This window comes from Molossus molossus, unplaced genomic scaffold, assembly GCF_014108415.1.
Source record: "Molossus molossus isolate mMolMol1 unplaced genomic scaffold, mMolMol1.p scaffold_m16_p_18, whole genome shotgun sequence".
In the NCBI taxonomy this organism is placed as follows: domain Eukaryota; kingdom Metazoa; phylum Chordata; class Mammalia; order Chiroptera; family Molossidae; genus Molossus; species Molossus molossus.
Window position 1 is genome coordinate 34113112 of NW_023425353.1, and position 23932 is coordinate 34137043.

Here is a 23932-nt window from a genome sequence, read left to right on the forward strand (position 1 = left end):
GTGTTAAAGTCACCCTCTATGATTGTATTGCTATTGATCTCTCCCTTGAAGTCCTCCAGAAGTTTTTTAATATATTGTATTGCTCCCGTATTTGGTGCATATATGTTTACCAGGGTTATATCATCTTGTTGGATTTATTCTTTTATATTATGTAGTGACCTTCTTTGTCTCTTATTATGGCCCTCATTTTGAAGTCTATCTTATCAGATATGAGTATTGCTACACCAGCTTTGTGTGTGTGTGTGTCATTTCCATTTACTTGTAAAAAAAATTTTCCATCCCTTCACTTTCATCCTGTGTGAGTTGTTTGTTGCAAGTTGGGTCTCTTGTAGACAGCATATATATGGGTCATGTTTTCATATCCAATCAGCTACCGTGTGTATGCTTTTGATTGGAGCATTTAAGCCATTTACATTTAAATCTATTATTGATAGATACTTATTAATTGCCATTTTTATTTTATGCCTGTGTTAGTCTTTCTCTCTCTCAGTTTCTTCTCCTTCTTACAACAGTCCCTTTAGCATTTCTTGTAGTGCTGGTTTGGTGGTGGTAAATTCCTTTAGCTTTTTTTGTCTGTGAAACTCTTTATTCCTCCTTCAGTTTTGAATGATAGCCTTGCTAGATAGAGTAGTCTTGGATTCAGACCCTTGCCTTTCCTTATTTTATATGCTTCATGCCACTCCTTTCTGGCCTGCAGTGTTTCTGTTGAGAAATCAGTTGACAGTCTAATGGGAGCTCCCTTGTAGGTAATTTTCTGTCTCTCTTGCTTCCTTTAAGATTCTTTCTTTGTCTTTAATGTTTACATTTTAATTATGATGTGTCTAGCTGTGGGTCTTTTTGGTCCATCTTGCTTAGGACTCTGTTTCCTGGGTATGTGTGGCTTTTTCCTTCACCAATTTAAGGAAGTTTTTTCCCCATTTTCTGCTCTATTTGGGTGGTTTTTTTTCTACCTTGTCTTCTAACTCGCTGGTTCGGTCTTCAGCTTCTTCTAATCTACTATTGAATTCTCCTAAGGTATTTTTCATAACTCTATATCATTCTTTAGTTCCTCTTGATTTTTATTCATAGCTTCTATCTCTTTTTTTAAGCTGATATGGTTCCCACTGAGCTCTTTAGAATTCTTATTAAGTTGTAGGTAGTTCTCACTAAATTGTTTGAGTACCCTTAAAATTATTGCTTTGAATTCTTTATCTGACAAAATTGCTTTCTCCCATTTTATGTAGTTCCTTTTCTGGTGATTCCTCCTTTTCTTTAATTTGGGTGTTGTTTCTTTGTCTCACCATTTTAGCAGTCTGGTAGTTCTAGGCACGGTGAGGGATGTTGGAATGTGTAGGCAGGTCAGTGTGTATCAAATAAGGCTGCTGTGCCTCCCAGACTGTTTTGGTGTGTGGTGTCTCTTGCCTACTGTGAGTCCTGGAGGACTGACAACTGGTGGATGGTATTGGTCTGTTGTGTCATGCGCTCTTAGATTGTATGGGCCCAGCTGGTGTGCTTTTGGGGTGTATGAGTCCTGCTGGTGCTTCTCTGGGGTGCGCTGGCCACCTTGGTGCTCTGCTAGGGGTGTGTCAGTCCCGCTGGTGTGCTTCTGGGGTGTCTGCTGCCTGGTGGAGCTCAGCTCCTGATCAGTCGCTGCTGGTGGCAAGCGTCAGCTCCTGTTTTGCGCTGCTACTGCTGTTGCTGTTGCCAGGGGGTACTCTCAGCTCCCAATCCTCTGCTGCTGTTGGGGGCTGAGGATGCTCAGCGCACAGGACTTTGCTGCTGCTGGGGTTGGGGCTCCACTCCAAACCTACTGCTGCAGTTGTCAGGGGCAGGTCTCAGCTATAGGAGTCTTGAAGCTGCTTAGGCTGGGGCACCACTCCTGATCAGCCTCTGTTGATGCCTCTGGGAATGGGTCCCAGCTGCTAATCTGTACTGCTGCTGCCTGGGGATGGATGTCTGCTCCAGAGCCTTTGCTGCTCCAACAATTTGTTTTTATTATAGTTGTAATTCCAGTTTGATCCTGGGAGAAGGTCTGTGTAGCCCTGGTTAGGGCACATTCACTCTGCTGCCATTTTGGAATCCAATTTAGCTACTCTTAATACTGATTCTCTGCCCACACCTCCCTGAAATTGATGTCAATTGCTTGGTCATTTGTTTATTTATAAGACTTGGATGAACAAACTTTGAAGTATCTTGTGATCTTTTTTCCCTTATTTTTTTTTTATCATTTGGCTTGGGTACCTTGGGATCACCTCTGTGTCAGCATAGACCTCTTATTAATCAAAAGTTATGTTTAAACCTCATTAGTCAGTTAGACTGTTGGACCTTTTACTGTTGGATGTGTGTGTGGCTTGAAAGCTGCTATCATAATTCAGGGTTTTACTTTTCCCCACAGTCAGCCAGGGGACTTGCAGCTTGAAAGTTTCCTTTTTGATTGTTCCTGAGAGGGGCAGACGCGTGTGCACAATCTGCCACACGAACAAGGAAGCATATGATTTATTTATTTTAACTTTATTTGTTTTTAGAGCTTTTAGGTTCACAGCGAAATTGAGGGTAGTTACAAAGAACCTTTGCCCTCACACATACATAGCCTCCTCTATTATCAAATATTCATCACCATCCCTGGCCAATGGTTAGAGTGAAGGTCATGGGTTTGACTCCCTGTCAAGGGTATATAACTGTGTTGCAGGTTTGATCCCCAGTCCTGGTTAGGGCACATGCAAGAGGCAGCCAATTGATGTATCTCTCACATCAATGTTTCTCTCCCTCTCCTCCTCTCCATCCCTCTTTCCCTCCTCTTTTTACCCTCCCTCTCTTCCACTCTATAAAAATCTATGGAAAAAATACCCCTGAGTAAGGATTAACAAAAAAAAAAAAAATCTGTCAGTAGAGTGGTATATTTGTTACAATTGACTAACCTACCTTGAAATATTATTATCACCCGTAGTCCATGGTTTACATTACAGTTCACTCAGTGTTGTACATTCTGTGGATTTATATAAATGTATAATGCTATGTACCCGTCATTATAGTATCATACAGAGTGTTTTTACTTCCCTAAAAATCCTTTGTGTTCCGCCTGTTCATCCTTTCTCCTCTACCCTCAACCCCTGGCAACCACTGATTGTTCTAGTTTCCATAGTCTTGCCTTTTTGAGAATGTCATATATTTGGAATCATACAGTATGTAGCCCTTTCACATCAGCTTTTTTCACTTAGTAATATGTATTTTAAGTTCCTTCCCATCTTTTTATAGTTTAATAGCTCATTTCTTTTCACCATTGAATAACATTCTGTTGTCTGAATGTGCCACAGTTTATTTATCTATCTCCTTACTGAAGGACTTCCTGGTTGCTTTCAAGTTTTGGCAGTATGAATAAAGCTGCTTCAAGTTTTTATGAAAATATACGTTTTCAACTCTTTTGGGTAAATACCAAGAAGTGTAATTACTGGATCACATAGTAAGAGTACGTTTGGTTTTGTAAGAAACCACAAAACTGTCTTCCAAAAATGGATATACCATTTTGCTTTCTTGCCAGCATTTTGTTAATAGCGTTCTGGATTTTGGCCATTCTAATAGAAGTGTAATTAGTATTTCATTGTTGTTTGTTTGTCTGTTGTTAATCCTCCCCTGAGGATATTTTTTTATTGATTTTTAGATAGAGTGGAAGGGGGTGGGGGGGAGAGAGAGAGAGAAACATCTCTGAGAGAGACACACTGTGTCTGATTGCCTCCCGTACCACCCTGGAGTCGGAGATCCAACCTGCAACCACTGAGCCAAACCTCTCATTGTTGTTTTTTTTAAATTTACTTTTGCCTGATAACATGGTATGGCACATTCTTCTCATATGCTTATTTGTTATCTGTATCTTTTCTTTGGTAAGGTATCTGTTAGGTCTTTTGCCCATTTTTTAAGGGGAAAGTTTGTTTTCTTATTGTTTTAACAGTTCTTTGTATGTTAGATAGTAATCCTTTATAGAGGTGTATTTTGCAGATATTTTCTCCAATTTGTGATTGTCTTATTGTCTAAACAGTGTCTATTGCACAGCAGAAGTTTAAAAATTTTAATCAAGTCCAGTTTATCACTTGTTTTTTGCAGGGATCTTGCCTTCAGTGTTGTATCCAAAAAGTCATCACCATACCCAAGGTCATCTAGATTTTCTGATTTTCTAAAATTTTATATTTTGTGTTTTACATTTAGGTTTGTGATCCATTTAGAGTTAATTTTTGTGACATGTTTAAGGTGTGTGCCTAGATTAATTTTTTGCTTGTGGATGTCCAGTTGTTCTGGCACCCTTTATAAAGGCACTATCTTTGCTCTATTTCATTACCTTTGCTCCTTTTTCTAAGATCGGATGACTATATTTATGTGGGTCTCTTTCTGGGCACTCTCTTCTGTTCCATTGATTTATGAGTCTATTCATTCGCCAGTACCACACTATCTTCATTACTGTATAGCTTATTTTTTTCCAGCCTTATTAAGATAGTATATTAGGCATATAACATTGTATAGGTTTAAGATGTTCAATGTGATGCGTTGATATGTATATATATTGCAAAGTGGTGAGACTGCAGTTTTATAATAAGTCTTACAGTTGGGTAGTACCAGTCCTCCAACTTTGCTCTTCTCCTTCAATAGTGTGTTGGTTATTTTGGGTCTTTTGCCATTCCGTATAAACCTTAGAATCAGTTTGTTATTATCCACAAAATAACTTGCTGAGATTTTTATGGGAAATGCTTAGAATCAATAGATCAAGTTAGAAGAACTAACTTAATTCTGAATCTTCCTACCCTTGAACATGGAGTATCTCTCCATTTATTTAGTTCTTTAATTTCATTTATCAGAATTTTGTAGTTTTCCTCATATAGCTCTTGTATGTGTTTTGGTAGATTTATACCTCAGTAATTATTTTTGAGGGTGCTAATGTAAATGGCATTGTGTTTTTAATTTCATATTCCACTTGTTCATTGCTGATATATAGGAAAGCGATTGACTTTTGTATATTATTAAATTTGTATCCTGCAACCTTGCTATAATTGCTTATTTGTTCTAGCAGTTGTCAGTTCTTTAGGACTTTCTACATTGGATTTTCATCATGTCATCTGTGATTAAGGACAGTTTGGTTTCTGCCTTTCCAATCTGTATACTTTATATTTCCTTATCTTGTCTTATTGAATTAACTAGAATTTCCAGTATAGTGTTGAAAGGGGGAGTGGTAAGAAGGGACATTCTTGCCTTGTAACTGATTTAGTAGGAAAGTTCTAAGTTTCTCAGCATTAAATGTGATGTTCATTGTACAGTTTTTTTAATAAATGTTCATTATCAGGTTGAGGAAGTTTCCTAGTTTACTGAGAGTTTTTATCATGAATGGGTGTTGGATTTTGTCAAACACCTTTTCTGTATCTATTGATATGATCGTTTGATTTTTCTGTTTTTATTCTATTGATGTGACAGATCATATTAATTTTGGAATGATGAACCTAGCCTTGCATACCTGGATTACATCCCTGTTGGTCATTGTGTATATAAAATTTATTAGTCTTTTTTTTTTCTTTATTGATTTTAGAGAGCAAAGAAGGGAGAGACGGAAAGAGAGATAGAAACATCGATTGGCCGCCTTCTGCATGCCCCCCACTGTGGATCAGACCCACAACCTAGGCATGTGCCCTGACCAGGGATCGAACTGGCGACCCTTGGTGCATGGGTTGGCGCTTAACCACTGAGCCACACCAGCCGGACACATTTATTTATTAGTCTTTAAGTTAGGACTTTTCTTAAACCTTTTTTATTTTTTATTGAATTTATTGGGATGACACTGGTTAATAAAATTATAGATTTCAGGTATACATTTCTATAATATAGTATATATAATTTTTTAGTACATTGTTAGATTCTAGTTACTCATATTTTATTGAGGATTTTTTGCATTTATGCTCATTAAGATATTTGTCCCTAATTTTCTTGTGATGTTTTTGTCTGGTTTTGCTAGCCTCAAAATGAGTTAGAAAGTATTCTCTCTGCTTCTATCCTCTGAAAGAGATTGTACAGAGTTGGTATATTTACTTCCTTAAATATTTGGTTGAATTCACCAGTGAACTCATTTGAGCCTTGTGCTTTCTGTTTTGGAGAATTACTAATTATTGAATCAATTTGTTTAATAGATATAGGCCTGTCAGATTGTCTATTTCTTGTGTCAGTTTTGGCAAATTATAGGTTTCAAGGAATTGGTTTGTTTCATCTAGATTGTCAAAGTTGTGGGCATAAAGTTGTTTATAGTATTCCTTTATTTTCCTTTTAATGTCTATAGGTTCTATGTAGTGATGTGTCCTCTCACTTTTTTTCTTAGCTAGCTTGGCTAGAGGCTTATCAACTTTCAAAGAACTAGCTTTTGATTTTGCCATTTTTCTCTATTTCCCATTTTCAATTTCATCTCTAATTTTTGTTATTTTCTTTCACATTGGATTTAATTTGGTCTTATTTTTGTAGTTTCCTAAGGTGGAACATTATTTTAGATCTTATTCAGTGCTATAAATTTCCTTCTAAATACTGCTTTCACTGTATCTCACAAATTTGATAAGTTGCATTTTCTTTTTAATTTAGTTCAAAATGTTTTTAAATTTCTTGTGATTTCTTTGACCTATGTGTTATTTAGACGTGTGTTGTATATTTGGGAATTTTTCCAGATAGCTTTCTAATGTTGATTTCTACTTTAATTTCATTGTGGTCTGAGAGCAGACATTGTATAATTTCTATACTTGTAAATTTGTTAAGGTGTATTTTACCGCCCAGAATGTGGTCTATCTTGGTGACTGTTCCAGGTGAGCATGAGGAAAATATCAATTATATCTAGGTAATTGATGGTGTAGTTGAGTTCAACTATATCTTTACTGATTTCTGCCTGCTGAATCTATCCATTTCTGATAGAGGGGGTGTTGAACTCTCCAACTCTGATAGTGGATTCATCTGTTTCTCTTGGCAATTCTATTAGTTTCTGCCTCATATAGTTTGATATTCTGTTGTTAGGCACTTACAGAAGGAGGATTATGTCTTCTTGGAGAATTGACCCCTTTATCAGTTTGTAGTGCCCTTCTTTATCCCTGATAACTTTCCTTGCTGTGAAGTCGGCTCTGTCTGAAATTAATATAGTTTCTCCTGCTTTCTTTTGAATAGTGTTAGCGTGGTATATCGTTCTCCATCTATTTACTTTTAATCAATATGTGTCTTTATATTTAAAGTGAATTTCTGTAGACAACTTATATTTGGGTCTTATTCTTTGATCTACTCTAACAATCTGCCTTCTACTTGGTGCATTTAGACCATTAACATTCAAATTGATGTTCATATAGTTGGATTAATATCTACCATATTCCTTACTATTGTTGTTGCCCTTGTTCTTCACTCCTATTTTTTGTCTTCCATTCTTTTTCTGCTTTTTGTGGTTTTTATTTGAACATTTTTTTTATTCTATCTACTCTCTTTCTTAGCATATTGATACTTTTTTAAGTGGTTGCCCTAGAGTTTTCAGTGCATATTTACAGCTAAGCTAAGTCTACTTCACAAGTAGTAGAAGTTAATAAAATAATCCAGTTCATCCCTGCCATCCTTTGTATCATTGCTGTCATTCATTATGTTTGTATACAATATACATAATCAAATACATTGTTGGTATTATTATAAACAAACATTTGTTTTCTTTATCTTTATCAACTAATAATAAAGAAAATAAGATTTCATTTTATCTTCCTTTATTCCTTCTTCAGTGCTCTTTCTTACTTTATGTAGATCCAAGTTTCTGACCTATATTATTTTCTTTCTCTTTAAAGAACTTTTTTTTTTTTAAATCCTCACCCGAGGACATTTTTCCATTTTTTGTTCAGATAGAGTGGGAGGGAGAGAGGAAAAGAGAGAGAAACGTCGACGTGAAAGGGACACATCGAGTGGCTGCCACCCGCACGACCCAACCAGGGCCAGGGACAAACTGCAACCAAGTTACATGCCCTTAGCGGGAACCGAACCCGGGTCTCTCTGGACCACAGGCCAATGCTCTCACCGCTGAGCCAAACTGGCCAGGGCTCTAAAGAACTTCTTTTAATATTTCTTACAAAGCATGTCTACTGACAACAGTCTCTCAATTTTTATGTGTCTGAAAAAGTCTTTACTTCTCCTTCACTTTTGAATAATAATTTTTAAAGACACAAAACTTTAGGCTGGCAGTGTTTTTCTCTTAACATTTTAAATATTTCACTCCACTCTTTTCTTGCTTGCATGCTTTTTAAAGAGAAGTTGGATATAATTTTTATCTTTGTTCCTCTGTAGCTAAAGTACTTTTTTCCTCTGGCTTTTTCAGGATTTTTTCTTAATCTTTGATTTTCTGTGGTTTGAAAGTGATAAGTCTAGATGTGGTTCTTTTGGCATTTATCCTGCTTGAAATTCTTTGAGCTTCCTAGATGTGTGGTTTGGTGCCTTTTTTTTTTTTTAAATGAGAGAAAGAAGAGAGAGAAAGACATTGATTTGTTGCTCCACTCAGGCTATAGTTTGATGTCTAATACTAATTTCATCATTATTGTTTCAAATATTTCTTATGTCTCTTTCTCTCTTCTCCTTATATCCCCATTATACATAGGTTATACCTTTTATAGTACAGTCCTAGGATGTTATGGGTGTGCTTTTTAAATCTTCATTCTCTTTGCTTTTCAATTTTTGAGGATTCTGTTGAAATATCCTCTAGCTCAGATTCTTTCCTCATCCTTTTCCAGTCTACTAACAAGCCCATCAGAGGCTTTCTTCTTTTTCTATTAAAGCCCTTAGCATATTGATCACAGTTGTTTATTCCCAGTCTGAAAATTATAGCCTTTTTGTTCTGTCTGGTTCTGATCTTGCTCCATTTCTTCTTACTGTTTGTTGTTTTATTTATTTATTTTTTTCTTTATTGATTTTTAGAAAGAGAGGAAGGGAGAGAGGAGGGAGAGAGAGAAGCATTGATGAAAGAGAACATCAATTGGCCACCTCATGCATGTCCCGCACTGGGGATTGGGCCCACAACCTGGAATCGGCGACTTGTTGGTGTGTGGGTCAGTGCTTAACCACTAAGCCACATTAGCCAGGTGACCAGCTGTGGTTTTTAACTTTTGGTATTCCTTGTAATTTATTCTTGATAGCTGGACATAATGTACTGGATAAAAGGAACTGCTGTGACTAGGCATTTAATAATGTGGTAATGAGGTGTTAAGGAGAAAGGAAGCATTCTGTAGTCCTGTGATTAGGTCTTAGACTTTTAGTGAACTTTTGCCTCTGGACTATGAACTTTATATGTACTTCTCAGGTTTTTTGTTTGTTTTCTCCACCCTCAGATGGAACAGGATGAGTAGAGTGAGCTGGAGTTGGCTGTTTCCCTTCCCCCTTGTCAGTTAGGCTCCAATATTGTGGGGTCCTCCCCTATAACTGGGTACCCTGGAGTTTGTAACTCTCAGACTTGTCTACAGTGTGCCTCCAGCAGTTTATGAATTACAGCTAAGGTTTTTCTACCCAAGTAATAGTTTCTAAGGTAGTTTCTGCTTGTGTGTTTGTTTCAGTAAGCTATGACCTCCTGTATTCACCTGTCTCCACTATTTTCCTCTCTCGTTCATCCAGGAAGAGTTGTTGATTTTTTTCAGTCTTTTCAACTTTGTACTTGTTGTATGGATGCAGTTGACAATTTATAAGCTCCTTGCATGCAGAACTGGAAACCAGTCTGTTGTGATTTTATTTTTAAGCCTGGCTTTCTGGGAGTTGCTCTTGGGTTAAAGCAGCTTATTGTTCAGCCAGCGTTTGGTTCGAGGTTTCATTTCAGCCTCTTGTGCCAGTGAGGCTTCCTCCCTATGTTGATAGATCTGTGCGGGGTTTGGTGAATGATTTCAAAGCCGCCCCATTCCCTGTTCTGTTTGCCCATGAATGGGTGCAGTTTAGCATAGGTACACATCCTTCTCATTCCAAGAGGGCTGTGATCCCAAGATCTTCTTAGCTTTGGTTCTCTTAAATTTCTGGCTGCTCCACTCTCTTATTTGTTGCCTTTAAGAATTACCAGCACCTTCTTACTGTGTTTTAAGATTTCCAGTTTTTCCACAACACCCTTAGGCAAGAAATATTATATACTCTATTCCAAATAAAGTCAGTCTTCTAAGATAGAGCTAGAAAGTTTCTTCCTATGGTCTGCCTCAGACCCTTGAAAGAATTTTCATGCCACTGAACAGGTACTGTTCTTCCATAATAACACCCCTGTTCTATGGGCAGGGGTCCAGTGGTAACCCCTGGTTCTCGGCTTGCCCCTCCAGGTATGGAACCTCTGCTCTACAAGGGAGCTGAGGTGGGGCAGTCAAGGCCCAGTATTCTTAGCCTGCTGTGCCTGGAGTAGAGTTACTACCCAAATTGGGGTTTCGGGGGAGGGTCATTGTTCCCAGCTTCTGTCTAAAATAGAGACACATAGATTGTCTGCTTCTTCCAGGGCAGTCCCTATCTTCTTATCCATGTCTGCCCAGAGTAGAGCTCCTGAAGTAGAGTTTTAATTACACAGAGCTGTGGTGGGGAAGAAGGGGACAAGGGAATGATACAGGGTGTAGTTCAAATGCTAGACTCTCACTAAATCTCTTACTGAGATTTAGTAGATTTTCTTGAATAAATGTTTCCTCTATTTGCTATATGTCCTTAGGACAGAATCTAAAGACTTCAAATACTGTCTTTTGTAATTTTCACCAGTTAAGAGGTTGTTTCGCTGGGGAGAAGGTGTGTATGCAAAGCTCCTCACTCTACCATTCCAGAATTGCTACCTTGGTTTGAACATTTAAAAGAAAATTCAACTTTTTTTTTCTCAAAAAAGAGAACTCGGACAACAGTGTGATGATTGCAGGGGGAGGAAGTGGAGGAAGGCATAGAGGGAATAAATGGTGATGGAAAAAATATAAAATTTAAAAAAAAAGAAAATTCAGCAACCTTTTTGAGCCAACTTCTTGCTTTTTTATTGGTATTTAAAAACAAAGGATATAGGAAGGACTATACATATATACATGCACATACACACCCTTAGTAATACATACCCTTGTTTAAAAGATTTCCAGGAATATGTGAAGCAAAACCTTAAATTCTCAGTCTCTCTCTTTCTAAAAGTAACCACTGTTAAAAGTGTGCCCTTAGGGATTCTCCAGAACCTTCTGAGCAAGCCTGAGATTATGGAAAAAATGAAAATCACTCTTTCTTCTATTGTGTTTCTAGTCATTCATACCTAGAAAAATTCCTTACGGAGCAGATGATGGAAAGGAGGGAAGATGTGTGGCTTCCACTTATCTCCTATAGAAATTCGTTAGTCACCGGAGGTGAAGATGATAGAATGTCTGTGAACAGTGGAAGTAGTAGCAGCAAAACCTCCTCAGTAAGGAATAAAAAAGGACGACCCCCACTTCACAAGAAACGAGTAGAAGGTAAGTCTGCCTTTTTACTATGAGGCAAACAGGTTTCCTGGTATTATAGAGATAAATAAAGTACCAAATAATCTGTTGAAACAAGATGATACTATTAAGCATATTATTTTCTTTTATATTTGATACACACTGAGAGATTCAGGCCAAAAGGTTGGAATAGACAAAGGGGGACAGAAAAGGATGAAGGAAAAAAGAAGTTGAAAGAGCATGGGCACAGAGGGGGAAAAGGACAGGTATGGTGGTTTATAAAAATGATCCCATACCATAGTCCTCTGATACATTAAAATTTAAAATAAGATAGTTATAATGTTATTCTGTCAAAATCCCTACTAGTATAGGAGAGATTCTGGTACTTTGGAGGTAGACCATTGAAATATATCAGAAAAAATGAAATATATCAGAACAGCTTTCCATCTCTACCACTTGGATGGATCATTTATTTTTCTATATTAAAATAGTGTTGGCCAAATCTGGTTTTACAACACTCGTGAACTGTGGGGAATGAGGCATTAAATTATAATGAAAAGATATCAATAATTGATATTCATATATCCAAAAAGACTAAAAACTCCTTTATTAGAACAAAGCATTACTTTTAAACTAAGAGAAAACGCAAAGTTAAATGCTTATTTCTTCAGATAATCTTTTCCCATCTTCATGATTCTCCTAAGAAATTTTCTCCAAACCAAGAAAAGAGGGCAGTGATCTGAATCCTGTGTTCTTGCTGCTTTTTGCAACTTTCTATATACCTTTCAGCATCTCACCTCTGCTGCCTAAAAGATAGTGACTCATCAAAGATTGTGCTAAAATCTGTGGCAAAATTAGAATTTAAATCTAGCGTTCTTTCATCATTGGGGAGGCAGTATTGACTATTGATGAAGAGTACAAACTCTAAAATCAGTTCTAGAATTCAAACCTGGCTTTCTCATTTTTCAGCTTTGTGACCTTTGAGCATGTTACTTAACCTCTCTAAGCCTCAATCACTGATCAAATGAAGGTTGATCAGAATACCTATCCTGTCAGCTACTGTGAATATTAAATGAGATATTTCAAATAAAACAGTACATATACTTATTTAATTATTTAGCAAAGTGCATGGCACATAGGCAGTATTCAATAAATGTTAGCTGCTGTCATCAGGACGTCATCATCATATAGTAAGTCCTCTTACACAGCATTGGTTAGTAAATTAGGCTGACTGTATATTTTAAAGAGAATAAAAGAATTGAAAATATTTACAGAATAAAAGTTTAAGATTTCCTTTCAAGTTTCAGCTGTGGGACTTAAAATATTTTGGGTCCAGCCAATTAAAATACAAAACCCTGTCCTTGTACTGTAGGATCCTGAATTTTTCACTGTTCTCTAATTACTCAGGATATTTCCCTTTGAAAATGTCTTCTAGAACAGCCAATCTCCCTCTCCCCTCTCCCTCTCTCTGTCCTTCTTTCTGTCCCTCTCCTTCTCTCTCTCTCTATCTCTCTCTCTCCATATATATATGTTTTTCCTATTCACAGCTTTTCACAGATGTAACATTAATATTGGCCAACATTCATCAGATCTTGCTATGTACTAGGAGTGTGTTTTATGTGCATTAAATCATTTAACTAATTATTGTAAAATACTTAGGTAAGTCCCTGGCACACAGTAAATGCTGTATACATTTTTTTTATAAATCAACTGAGTTCTACACTATTATCCAGATTTTACACAGAAGAAACTAAGGCCTGGAGAATTTAAATAAAATAAAAGAATGTTTTTCAATAATGGTTATGTCAATATGATTATCTTTAGGACTAAGAGAAGCATATATAGACCAGCTAACCTGATTTGGTAATTGTTAAATTGCAAAAAAAAAATAAATAAACTTGTTTTATGTCTATTTGAAATTCACCAAGTGACGAAGATTATAGACTGAGAACCCTTAGGCAGTAGAGTTTTCATTTGTTAGTATTACGATGAGAGAGCTTTGCAAGAAGTGTTTCCATTGCAGAATCTTGAGGGGTTAGGAGGATCTCTTCATGAAGAGTAAATTCTTCCTGAAGTCATTTAATCAGTATGTCTTTACCAAGCACCTTCCTAAGAACTGTGCTAGATGCTGGAGACGACCTATTAATAATAAAAGAGCTCCTAGTTCAGATGGGAAGACAGAGAAGCAGGCAGTTTCAGTTCAACATGGTAAGTGCTCTGATTGGTCAGAAAGGTTCTCTGGGAACATATAAGAAGTGGCCAAACTTTTAATGAATCAGGAAAGATACTCTGGAAAAGATGACATGTAGTAAGTAGACAGCTGAAAGATGAGTGTACCAGTTTAAGAACCATTCTTATGATCAGTCTCTCTCTCTCTTTTTTTTTTTTTTTTTAATAATTTAAAAACCATTTTATTGATTACTTTTAGAGAGAGGGAAAGGGAGAGTGAAACATCAGTTTGTTGTCCCACTTATTTATGCATTTATTGGTTGATTCTTATCTGTACACTGACCTGGGATCTTGGCATATCAGAACAATCCTTTAACCAATTGAGCTACTCAGCCAGGTTTATGATCATTCTTTTTGTTTGTTTGTTTTTCTTTTTAAATTTTTTATTAATTTATTTTGTTACAGATGTTTCTCCTTTTTTCCCCATTGACACCCTCCTCCCCATCCCTGCCACCCCATCCCCGGCTTTGTTGTCTGTGTCCATCGGTTATGCGTACTTGCATATTAAAAGTTCTTTGGTTTATCTCTTCCCTCCCCCCACCACCTCCTCTTCTGAGGGTTACTTCCACGTCTCTGGGTCTGCCCTGTTCCTCAGACTGTTGTATTCATTATATTCCACAAATAAGTGAGATCATGTGGTACTTGTCTTTTTCTGATTGGCTTGTTTGCTTAGGCTAATACTTTCCAGGTCCCTCCATGTTGTCTCAAAGGATAAGAGATCTTTCTTTCTTACAGCTGCATAGCATTCCATTGTGTGTATGTACCACAGCTTTTTTATCCACTCATCTATTGGTGGTCACTTGGGCTGTTTCCAGATCTTAGCAATTGTAAATAGTACTGCTATGAACATAGGGGTACATATATTCTTTCTGATTGATATTTCAGGCTTCTTAGCATATATTCCTAGAAGTGGGATCACTGGATCAAATGGCAATTCAATTTTTAATTTTTTGAGGTAACACCATAGTGTTTTCCAAAGTGGCTGCACCAGTTTCTGCATTCCCCCCAGCAGTGTACTAGAGTCCCCTTTTCTCCACACCCTCGCCAACACTTGTTGTTTGATGATCATTCTTATATCGTTCTTATAATCATAAAATTTTAAGTGCAGCAGAGACTAAAAGTTTTGAATTAAATGTTGACTAAAAAGTGGTATGAATAAAATAAGATAAAACATATTCTTGCTGATTAATTAAAAAGAGATCAGCAGTGAGCTTTGGATTGGTGGAGTACCTTAATCAAACAATAGGTAGGCATTTCCAAGTACAGAAAAGCTAACAAAACATACACATGCATCTGACAAACTTTTAGAAACCTGAGAAGTACACAGAGATGGAATGCTTATGGCAGATGAGGAACCTAATATGCACACATCTCTGAGCTTTAATGGGGGAGGGGAAAACATGGGAAGACATACCAGTATTTTTTAACTTATTTTTATTGTTGAATGTATTACAGATATACCCCCTTTTTCTCCATTAACCTCCTCCTCCCTAATCCCCCCCCCCCCCCCCCCCCCCCGTCTTCCCCACACTATTGTTTGTGTCCATTAGTTATGTATATATGCATAGAAGTTCTTTGGTTTATCTCATCCTGCCCTCCCTCCCCACTTCCCTTTGAGGTTCATTAGTCTAACAACCAATTTGTATTTCTTAATTCCTTCATGTTTTTCACTCATCTCCCTAGCCCCTTCCCATCTGGAAGGCAACAAAAAGTTCTCTGTATCTATGAGTCTGTTTCTGTTCTGCTTGTTCATTTTGTTTGTAGATTCAATCGTTGATAGATATTTTATTGTTCATATTTTTGTTCTTCTCCTTCAAGAAGACCCTGCAACATTTCATATAATACTGGTTTGGTAGTAATGAACTCCTTTAACTTTTTCTTGTCTGGGAAACTCTTTATATGTCCATCGATTCTAAATGATAGCTTTGCAGGATAGCGTAATCTTGGTTGTAGGTCATTGCTTTTCATCAGCTTGAATATTTCTTGCCACTCCTTTCTGGCCTGCAAAGTTTCTTTTGAGAAATCAGCTGACAGTCTTATGAGTGCTCCTTTGTAGTAAACAAACTGCTTTTCTCTTGCTGCTTTTAAGATTTTTTCTTTGTCTTGAACCTTTTGCATTTTGATGATGATTTGTCTTGGTGTGGACCTCTTTGGATTCATCTTGTTTGGGACTCTCTGTGCTTCCTGGACTTGTATGTCTCTTTCTTTCACCAAGTTAGGGAAGTTTCCCGTCATTATTTTTTCAAATAGGTTTTCAATTCCTTGCTCTCTCTCTCCTTCTGGCACCCCCATGATGCAAATATTGGTACACTTGAGGTTGTCCCAGAGGCTCCTTACACTATCCTCATTTTTTTGGGATTCATTTTTCTTTTTGCTGTTCTGATTGGGTGTTCTTCGCTTCCTTATATCCCAAATCAATAGTTTGCTTCTTGGCTTTACCTACTCTAGTATTGATTCTCCGTAAATTATTCTCTATTTCAGTTAGTGCATTTCTGACTGGTCCTTTTTTTATGTTGTTGATGTTCTAAGTTCCTTGGAGTTCTCACTAAGTTCCTTGAGCTTCCTTATAACCAGTGTTTTGAACTCTGCATCTGATTACTTATCTCCATTTTGTTTAGTTCTTTCCTTTCCTTTCCCTTTCCCTTTCCTTTCCTTTGGGACATGTTTCTTTGCCTCCTCATTTTGGCTGCTTCCCTGTGTTTGTTTCTAGGTATTAAGTAGAGTTGCTATGTCTCCTAGGCTTCGTAGGGTGGCCTATTGTTGTAGGTGTCCTGTAGGGTCCAGTGGCACAGCCTCTCTGATCTCCCCAGCTGGGCTCTCAGGGTGCACCCCTCGTGTGGACTCTACACCCTTCTGTTGTAAGTTAGTCTTGATTGCTGTTGGCACATCAATGGGAAGGGTTACTCAGGCTGATCAGCTGCAAGGACTGGCTGTACCCACTGACCACTGGCCTCTGACTACCTTGGAGAATCAGCTGTGCAGGAGCCCATCACACAGAGCAAGACTTATTTCAGCAGGGCTCTGGTACCCACTGAGTCCACTCATTGAGTATGTCACTTGTGGAGGTGGTTGGGTGGTGGTGTTTCAATGTGTCTGAAGCTGTCCACTGGGTGTGCTGGCTCTAAGATTTTATTTATTTATTTATTTTTATCCTCACCGAGGACATTTTTCCATTTTTTGTTCAGGTAGAGTGGGAGGGAGAGAGAGGAACAGAGAGAGAGAGAGAAACATCGATGTGAAAGGAACACATCGAGTGGCTGCCACCCGCACAACCGACCAGGGCCGGGGACAAACTGCAACCGAGTTATGCGCCCTTAGCGGGAACCGAACCCGGGTCTCTCAGGACCGCAGGCCGACGCTCTAACCGCTGAACCAAACCGGCCAGGGCAGGTGTGCTGGCTCTAGGACAAGGTCAGCCACTGCCTGTGCTCTCCCAGGGCCACCCGGCATAAGCTACAAAGTGATCTGCCAGTGGCTGCTTCTTGTGCTGAGCTTGGAGGTACCCAGGAAGAGCCAACTTGTGAACCAAAGCTGGCTGGTTCTAGTGCCAGGCCTGGGGCTATTTAACGAGAGGTAAGGGGCTCCCTGAGATCAGATGCTGCTTGTATGAGAGATTTTAGGAAAATCTGAAGCAGGATCCAAGACAGGCCAATCCTGTGGTAAAGCCATTGGAAACACCTTGGGTGGGCCCAAAATTTGGGTAGGCAGGGCCTCAGGGAATCACCAGGGTGGGGCAAATAGTGTGAGCCAGGTTACTGGAGTCCCAGATATGGTGGCTGTCTGCCACCCTATGGAAGTGCTCACCAAAGGAACAATGGCCTCTGCCAGCACCTCTGTCTATCTGTCCGGGAGAAAGCTGTCCCTCCAGCTTTCACCCTGTTGCCATTCAACTCAGTTCTTCACTGTATGTGTCTGGTGCCTTTCAAGCTGCCTCCCCCGTGCTGGAGCCTGGAGGGTGCAAGTTTGAGTAAGTCTTAATGGGTCCTTTAAGAGGAGCTGCCTGGAGCTCCAGAGGCATCAGCCTCTTTCAGCCTCAGTTCTCACTGGATTTTACAGCCAGAAGTTATGAGGACTTCTCTTCCTGGCACTGGAACCCTGAGCTGGGTGCCTTTTGTGGGACAGGGACCCTCACTCCTCAGGGCGAACATTCACAGCCGAGGTATCCTCCTGATTTTTGTCTGCCACACATGGGTGTGGGACCAGCCCTAACGCACCTCCACCTCTCCTACCACTCTCCATGTGGCTTCTTTCATTTCATAGTTGTAGGACTTCCATTCAGCTCAATGTCAGATGGTTCTGAATGATGGTTGGCTGTAGTTTAGTTGTAATTTTGATGTAGTTTTGGGAGGAGGCGAGTACCACATTTACCTATGCCACTGTCTTGACCAGAAGTCTATCAGTAGTATTTTTTTTTAATCTTTCATATTAAGAAAATAATTTAGACCTGGTCAGTGTGGCTCAATGGTTGAGCGTCTACCCATGTACCAGGAGGTTGCTGGTTCAATTCCCAGTCAGGACACATGCCCAAGTTGTGGACCAAATTGCCAGTGAGGGGCATGCAGGACATGGCCAGTGAATGTTCTCTCTCATTGATGTTTCTATCTCTCTCTCCCTCTCCCTTTCTCTCTAATATCAATAAATAAAAATTGTTTTTAATAATAAAAATTTAGTATTTTTTAAATTTATCTTTATTGTTGAATGTATTACACATGTTCCTCATTTTCCCCCCATTGACTCCCTCCTCCCCATTCCCGCCCCCTCCTGCCTTTCCCCACACTGTTGTCTGTGTCCATTGGTTATTCATATAAGTTCTTTGGTTTATTTCTTCCACCCCCACCTCCCCCATCCCTTTGAGGTTTGTCAGTCTAACAACCAGTTTGTATTTCTTAATCCCTTCACTTTTTTCACTCATTCCCCCATACCCCCTCCCATCTGGCAACCAACAAAATTTCTCTGTATCTATGAGAATGTTTCTGTTCTGCATTTTCATTTTGTTTGTAGATTCCATTGTCAATAGATATGTATTCATTGCCACTTTGTTCATATTTTTTATCTTTTTCTTCAAAAAGACCTTTCAACGTTTCATATAATAATGGTTTGGTGGTGATGAACTCCTTTAGCTTTTCCTTGTCTGGGAAACTCTTTTTATGGCCATCGATTCTAAATGACAGCTTTACAGGATAGAGTAATCTTGGTTGTAGGTTCTTGCTTTTCATCACTCTGAATATTTCTTGCCACTCCCTTCTGACCTGCAAAGTTTCTTCTGAGAAATCAGCTGACAGCCCTGGCAGGTTTGGCTCAGCAGTTAGAGCGTCGGCCTGTGGTCCAGAGAGACCCGGGTTCGGTTGCCGCTAAGGGCACGTACCTCGGTTGCAGTCTGTCCCCAGCCTGTTGATCGTGTGGGTGGCAGCCACTCGATGTGTCACTTTCACGTCGATGTTTCTCTCCCTCTCTCTCTCTCTCTCTCTCTCTCTCTCTCTCTCTCTCTCTCTCCCTCTCACTCTATCTGAACAAAAATGGAAAAATGTCCTTGGGAGAGGATAAAAAAAAAGATGAGAGAAATCAGCTGACAGTCTTATGGGAACTCCCTTGTAGGTAACTCTGCTTTTCTCTTGCTGCTTTTAAGATTCTCTCTGTGTCTTGAATCTCTTGCATTTAGAAGATGATGTGTCTTGGTGTGGGCCTCTTGGGGTTCATCTTGTTTAGAACTCTCTGTGCTTCCTGGACTTGTATGTCTGTTTCCTTCACCAAGTTAGGGAAGTTTTCTGCCATTATTGTTTCAAATAGGTTTTTGATTTCTTGTTCTCTCTCTTCTCCTTCTGGCACCCCCAAGATGCGAATGCTGGCACGATTGAAGTCCCAGAGGCTCTTTACACTAGCCTCATTTTTTTTCTTTTCTTTCTGCTGTTCTGATTTGTTGTTTTTTTGGTTCCTTATGTTCCAAATCAACGGTTTGCTTCTTGGCTTTACCTACTCTACTATTAAATCTGTGTAAATTATTCTTTACTTCAGTTAGTGCCTCTTTCATTTCTGACTGGTCCTTTTTATGCTTTGAGGCCCTCACTAAGTTCACTGAGGTTCTCACAAAGTCCATTGAGCATCCTTATAAGCAGTGTTTTGAACTCAGGATCTATTAGGTTGCTTATCTCCTTTTCGCTTAGTTTTTTTCCTGGGATTTTGTTCTGTTCTTTCATTTGGGATCTGTTTCTTTGTCTCCTTATTTTGGCTGCCTCCCTGTGTTTGTTTCTGTGTATAACTTAACAAGAAGTATGGGGCTAGCTGAGACCAGATGCTGCTTGTTGGAAAGAATTTAGGAAAACCTGAAGCAGGATCCAAAACAGGCCAATCCTATGGTAAAGCAACTGGCAACAGCTTGGGTGGGCCTGAAAGTTGGGTGGGTGGGGCCTCAGGGCAGAGCAAACAGTGTGAGCCAGGTTGCTGGAGTCTCAGATATAGCGGCCGACTGCCGTCCCAGGGAAGGGCTCACCAAAAGAACAAAGGCCTCTGACAGCACATCTGTCCAGGAGAAAGCCACCTCTCCAGCCCTCACTCCCAAGCCAAACAACTCAGCTCTTCCCCATATGACTCTGGTGCCTTTCAAGTTGCCTCCCCCATGCTGGAGCCTGGAAGATGCAAGTCCGAGTAAGTCCGTGTGCAGGCCCTTTAAGACAAGCTGCCTGGGGGCTCCTGCAGCCTCAGCCTCAGTTACTGCTGGTTTTACAGCCAGAAGTTATGGGGACTTCTCTTCCTGGCACTGGAAGCCTGAGCTGGGCACCCGGTGTGGGACGGGGACCCCTCAGTCCTCAGGGAGGACCTTCCCAGCCAAGGTATCCTCCTAATTTTTATCTGCCACACGTGGGTGTGGGACCAGCCCGACCGTGCCTCCACCCCTCCTACCAGTCTCAATGCAGCGGCTTCTTTAATTCCGTAGTTGTAGGACTTCCATTCAGCTCCATTTCAGGCGGTTTTGAGTGATGGTTGTTCTGTAGTTGAGTTGTAACTTTGATGTGGTTGTGGGAAGACGCAATACTGCGTTTACCTACACCGCCATCTTGACCAGAAGTCCCAAAAATTTAGTATTTTTATGGTAGGAACTTTAAGTAATATTTTATCAGGATAGCCCTGGCCTGTTTGGCTTAGCGGTTAGAGTGTCAGTCTGCGGACCAATGAGTCTCGGGTTCGATTTTGGTCAAGGGCACATATCTTGGTTGCGGTTTGTCCCCAGCCCTGGTCAGGGTTGTGTGGGAGGTAACCAGTTGATGTCTCTCTCTCACATCGATGTTCCTCTCTCCCCCACCCCACCCCACTCTATCTGAAGATCAACAGAAAAATATCTTCAGGTGAGGATTTAAAAGAAAATAATATTTTATCAGGATATAGTTTAGATATGCAACTAATGCTTTAATCTCCTCTAATCTAATGATCAGAAGAAGGAAAATGTTCCTGGTCCCTTGAAAAAACTTAAATCTAGGTAGAGATAACATATGCACATGGCAAATAACCTGCCAATGCAGGACAGTGTATAATTTAGTCCTAGTGAGCAAGAAGGATTCTGTTTCCTCTAGAAGTTAAAAGAGAATTTTAACTGGATGAGTGATGGTCTGTTTCCTCTAGAAGTTAAAAGAGAATTTTAACTGGATGAGTGATGGGCTGGATGAGTGATGAGGGAAGATTTCCCTGAAGAGGTAGAACTTTGAGGCATAAAAATAGTGAGCCTCTCTACCCATCCCCACATGAATGATCTGGAAAAAGGATTTATTTCTCTGGTGACCAGTGTTTAACTGCGTAACAGGATTTGCTAACTTCTCGGTAAAGGCCATCCAGACTTTAAATGCTACTGTGTGGGACCCTTGTAAGGCCCAATAGGCCCTTTATTGCTTGGGTAAAGGAAGGTTACAGGGGTCTCAAGCTGGCCCCATTCTTCCCCTTTTATCATGAATTAATCCTTAGAGATGGAGGGACATGAAATAGATGATAATGTGAGGATGGCTAACAATTGATAGTTATATATACACACACACACACATATTACTTCATTTAATCCTTATAAATCTATGAGGATAGGTACTGATATCCCCATTTTGCTGACAATTGATGGTTACACACACACACACACATACATACATTACTTCATTTAATCCTTACAAATCTATGAGGATAGGTACTGATATCCCCATTTTGTAAATGAGACATCTGAATTGTGGAAGTTTAACAACTTATACAAAGTCACACAAGTGAGTAGTATAACTGGGATTCAGAATAGGCAGTTTAACTCCAGAGCCATGTTCAAGTCTGTGCTATAACTTCTACCAGAGTGTACTTCACCCATGACATTGTGTGACTCTTAACTGGAATTTTACAGATGAAAGTCTGGATAATACATGGCTAAATAGGACTGACACCATGATTCAGACTCCTGGACCTCTGCCAGCACCACAGCTCACTTCCACTGTCCTGCGGGAAAATAGCCGGCCCATGGGAGAGCAAATTCAGGAACCTGAGTCTGAACATGGTTCTGAACCCGACTTTTTACACAAGTAAGTAGTGAAAGTTCATTTTCTTGACATAAAACCTATAACTGTTAAAGAAACTAAGAAAAACTTTTTGTTCATCAGGCCATGTTACCGGTCAGTTCATGAGAAAACAAAATCAGAAATAAAGATTAAACAGTTTACATTAGAAGATGAATAAGAAGTCTGCAAACACTTGTGGATATCAGTTCCTCCAAGTCCAGAGACTTTTTTTTTGGTATGTGCCCCTAGCGGGAACTGAATCCAGGACTCTCTGGTCCACAGGCCGACGCTCCAACCGCTGAGCCAAACCGGCCAGGGCCAAGTCCAGAGACTTTTAAATGCATGAAGTCTCACTAAATGCTACTTTAAGTCAGAGCTTGCACATTCATTGGGCAGGTCTTTTTCTTCTGAGAGACTTTCCAAGAAGACATTCAGGTTACTTCCTTAGCAAAAGAGCCTGTACTAGTCTGAACACCAAATAAATAGACTATTACTTTTATCATCCATTTAATTAATATTTTATCTTGGTTAAGTTAGTATTTTAAACCTAAACTATAAATTAAGAATTACTAAGATGCCCTGGCCAGTTTGGCTCAGCAGTTAGAGCGTTGGTCTGCGGACCAGAGATTCCTGGGTTCGGTTCCCGCTAAGGGCACGTACCTCAGTTGCGGGGTTTGTCCCCGGCCCTGGTTGGGGTCGTGTGGGTGGTGACCAGCCAATGTGTCTCTCTCACATTGATATTTCTCTCTCTTCCCCACTCTCTCCCTCCCACTCTATCTGAATATAAATGAAAAAAAAATTTAATAAAATGAATAAATAAGAGAATTACTAAGATATTTGATAAATCCTGAGAATTATTCGCCCTTTCACTAAGATAAAATCAGGATCTTACCTTTTCCCATCATAGCAATTAAAATGTTTTCTAGTACCAGGGCTCTGGAAAAAGGTGATTGTGTGACTTTTGCTATTATAGAAAAATTAAGTGGTTTTTTTTGTTATTGTTATTTTCCATCTGACTTTGAAATTCTCTTAGCTCCTCACTTGTGTTTCTATTTATACTGGGGTAATGCTATGAATTACTCTGATGGATAAGAGAGAATTCTCACTTGAACTCAACAAATTTAGCTGGTTAGAAATGGAGAGAGGCAGTGTTAGTAGTATTCAGATCCTAGGTTTTCATAAGGCATCTTTGCTCTGAGGATCTGCCTTTCTTCAAAGCTGAAAGGATAATTGTCAGCCACTACATAACTGAGCATTCGTAGAAGGTGGTTTTACTGTATGACCAGCTTTCTGCAGGGTGCGTTCTTCCTTATTTGAGCTGCATGCCTTCCTTCCCTGACCTTAACACTTGTCATTTCCTCCTAGCTGTGGTCTGCCTTCTTTTACCAGCTATAGGTTTATAGGTTTCATCAAGGTGGTAGCCCCACATAATTATGTAAAGTAGCGGTTCTCAACCTGTGGGTAGCAACCCCTTTGGGGGTCAAACGACCCTTTCACAGGGGTTGCCTAAGACCATTGGAAAACACATATTTCCGAGACACCGCTCCTCTATCCCTCTCCAGGTGGGTCCGCCCACATGTAGATATGCCCACATACAACATGAGGAACTGTATTAAAGGATCGTGGCATTAGGAAGGTTGAGAACCACTGAAAAGTAAGCTGCTTAGAGAGAACTTCATGCAACAAATTTTATCTTCTAAAAATCATTCAAGTTAACATCCTGTAAAAGTCCCAAGAGGCATGTTTATTGCAAGTGTTAATGTACCAGTAAGTATTGAATACAGGTGGAGATTT

General features: G+C 39.5%; 1 protein-coding gene across 8 annotated transcripts in view; it reads left to right on the top strand.

Moving 5' to 3' along the window:
• Nucleotides 1-23932, top strand: part of STAG1 (stromal antigen 1) — a 400292-nt gene that overhangs the window by 370073 nt on the left and 6287 nt on the right. For all 8 annotated transcript variants that reach the window (XM_036266503.1, XM_036266505.1, XM_036266501.1 and 5 more), the window contains 2 exons: nt 11224-11429; nt 21988-22162. In XM_036266503.1, coding sequence (XP_036122396.1) covers nt 11224-11429; nt 21988-22162 — 381 coding nt within the window. The remainder of the gene's footprint in view (nt 1-11223; nt 11430-21987; nt 22163-23932) is intronic.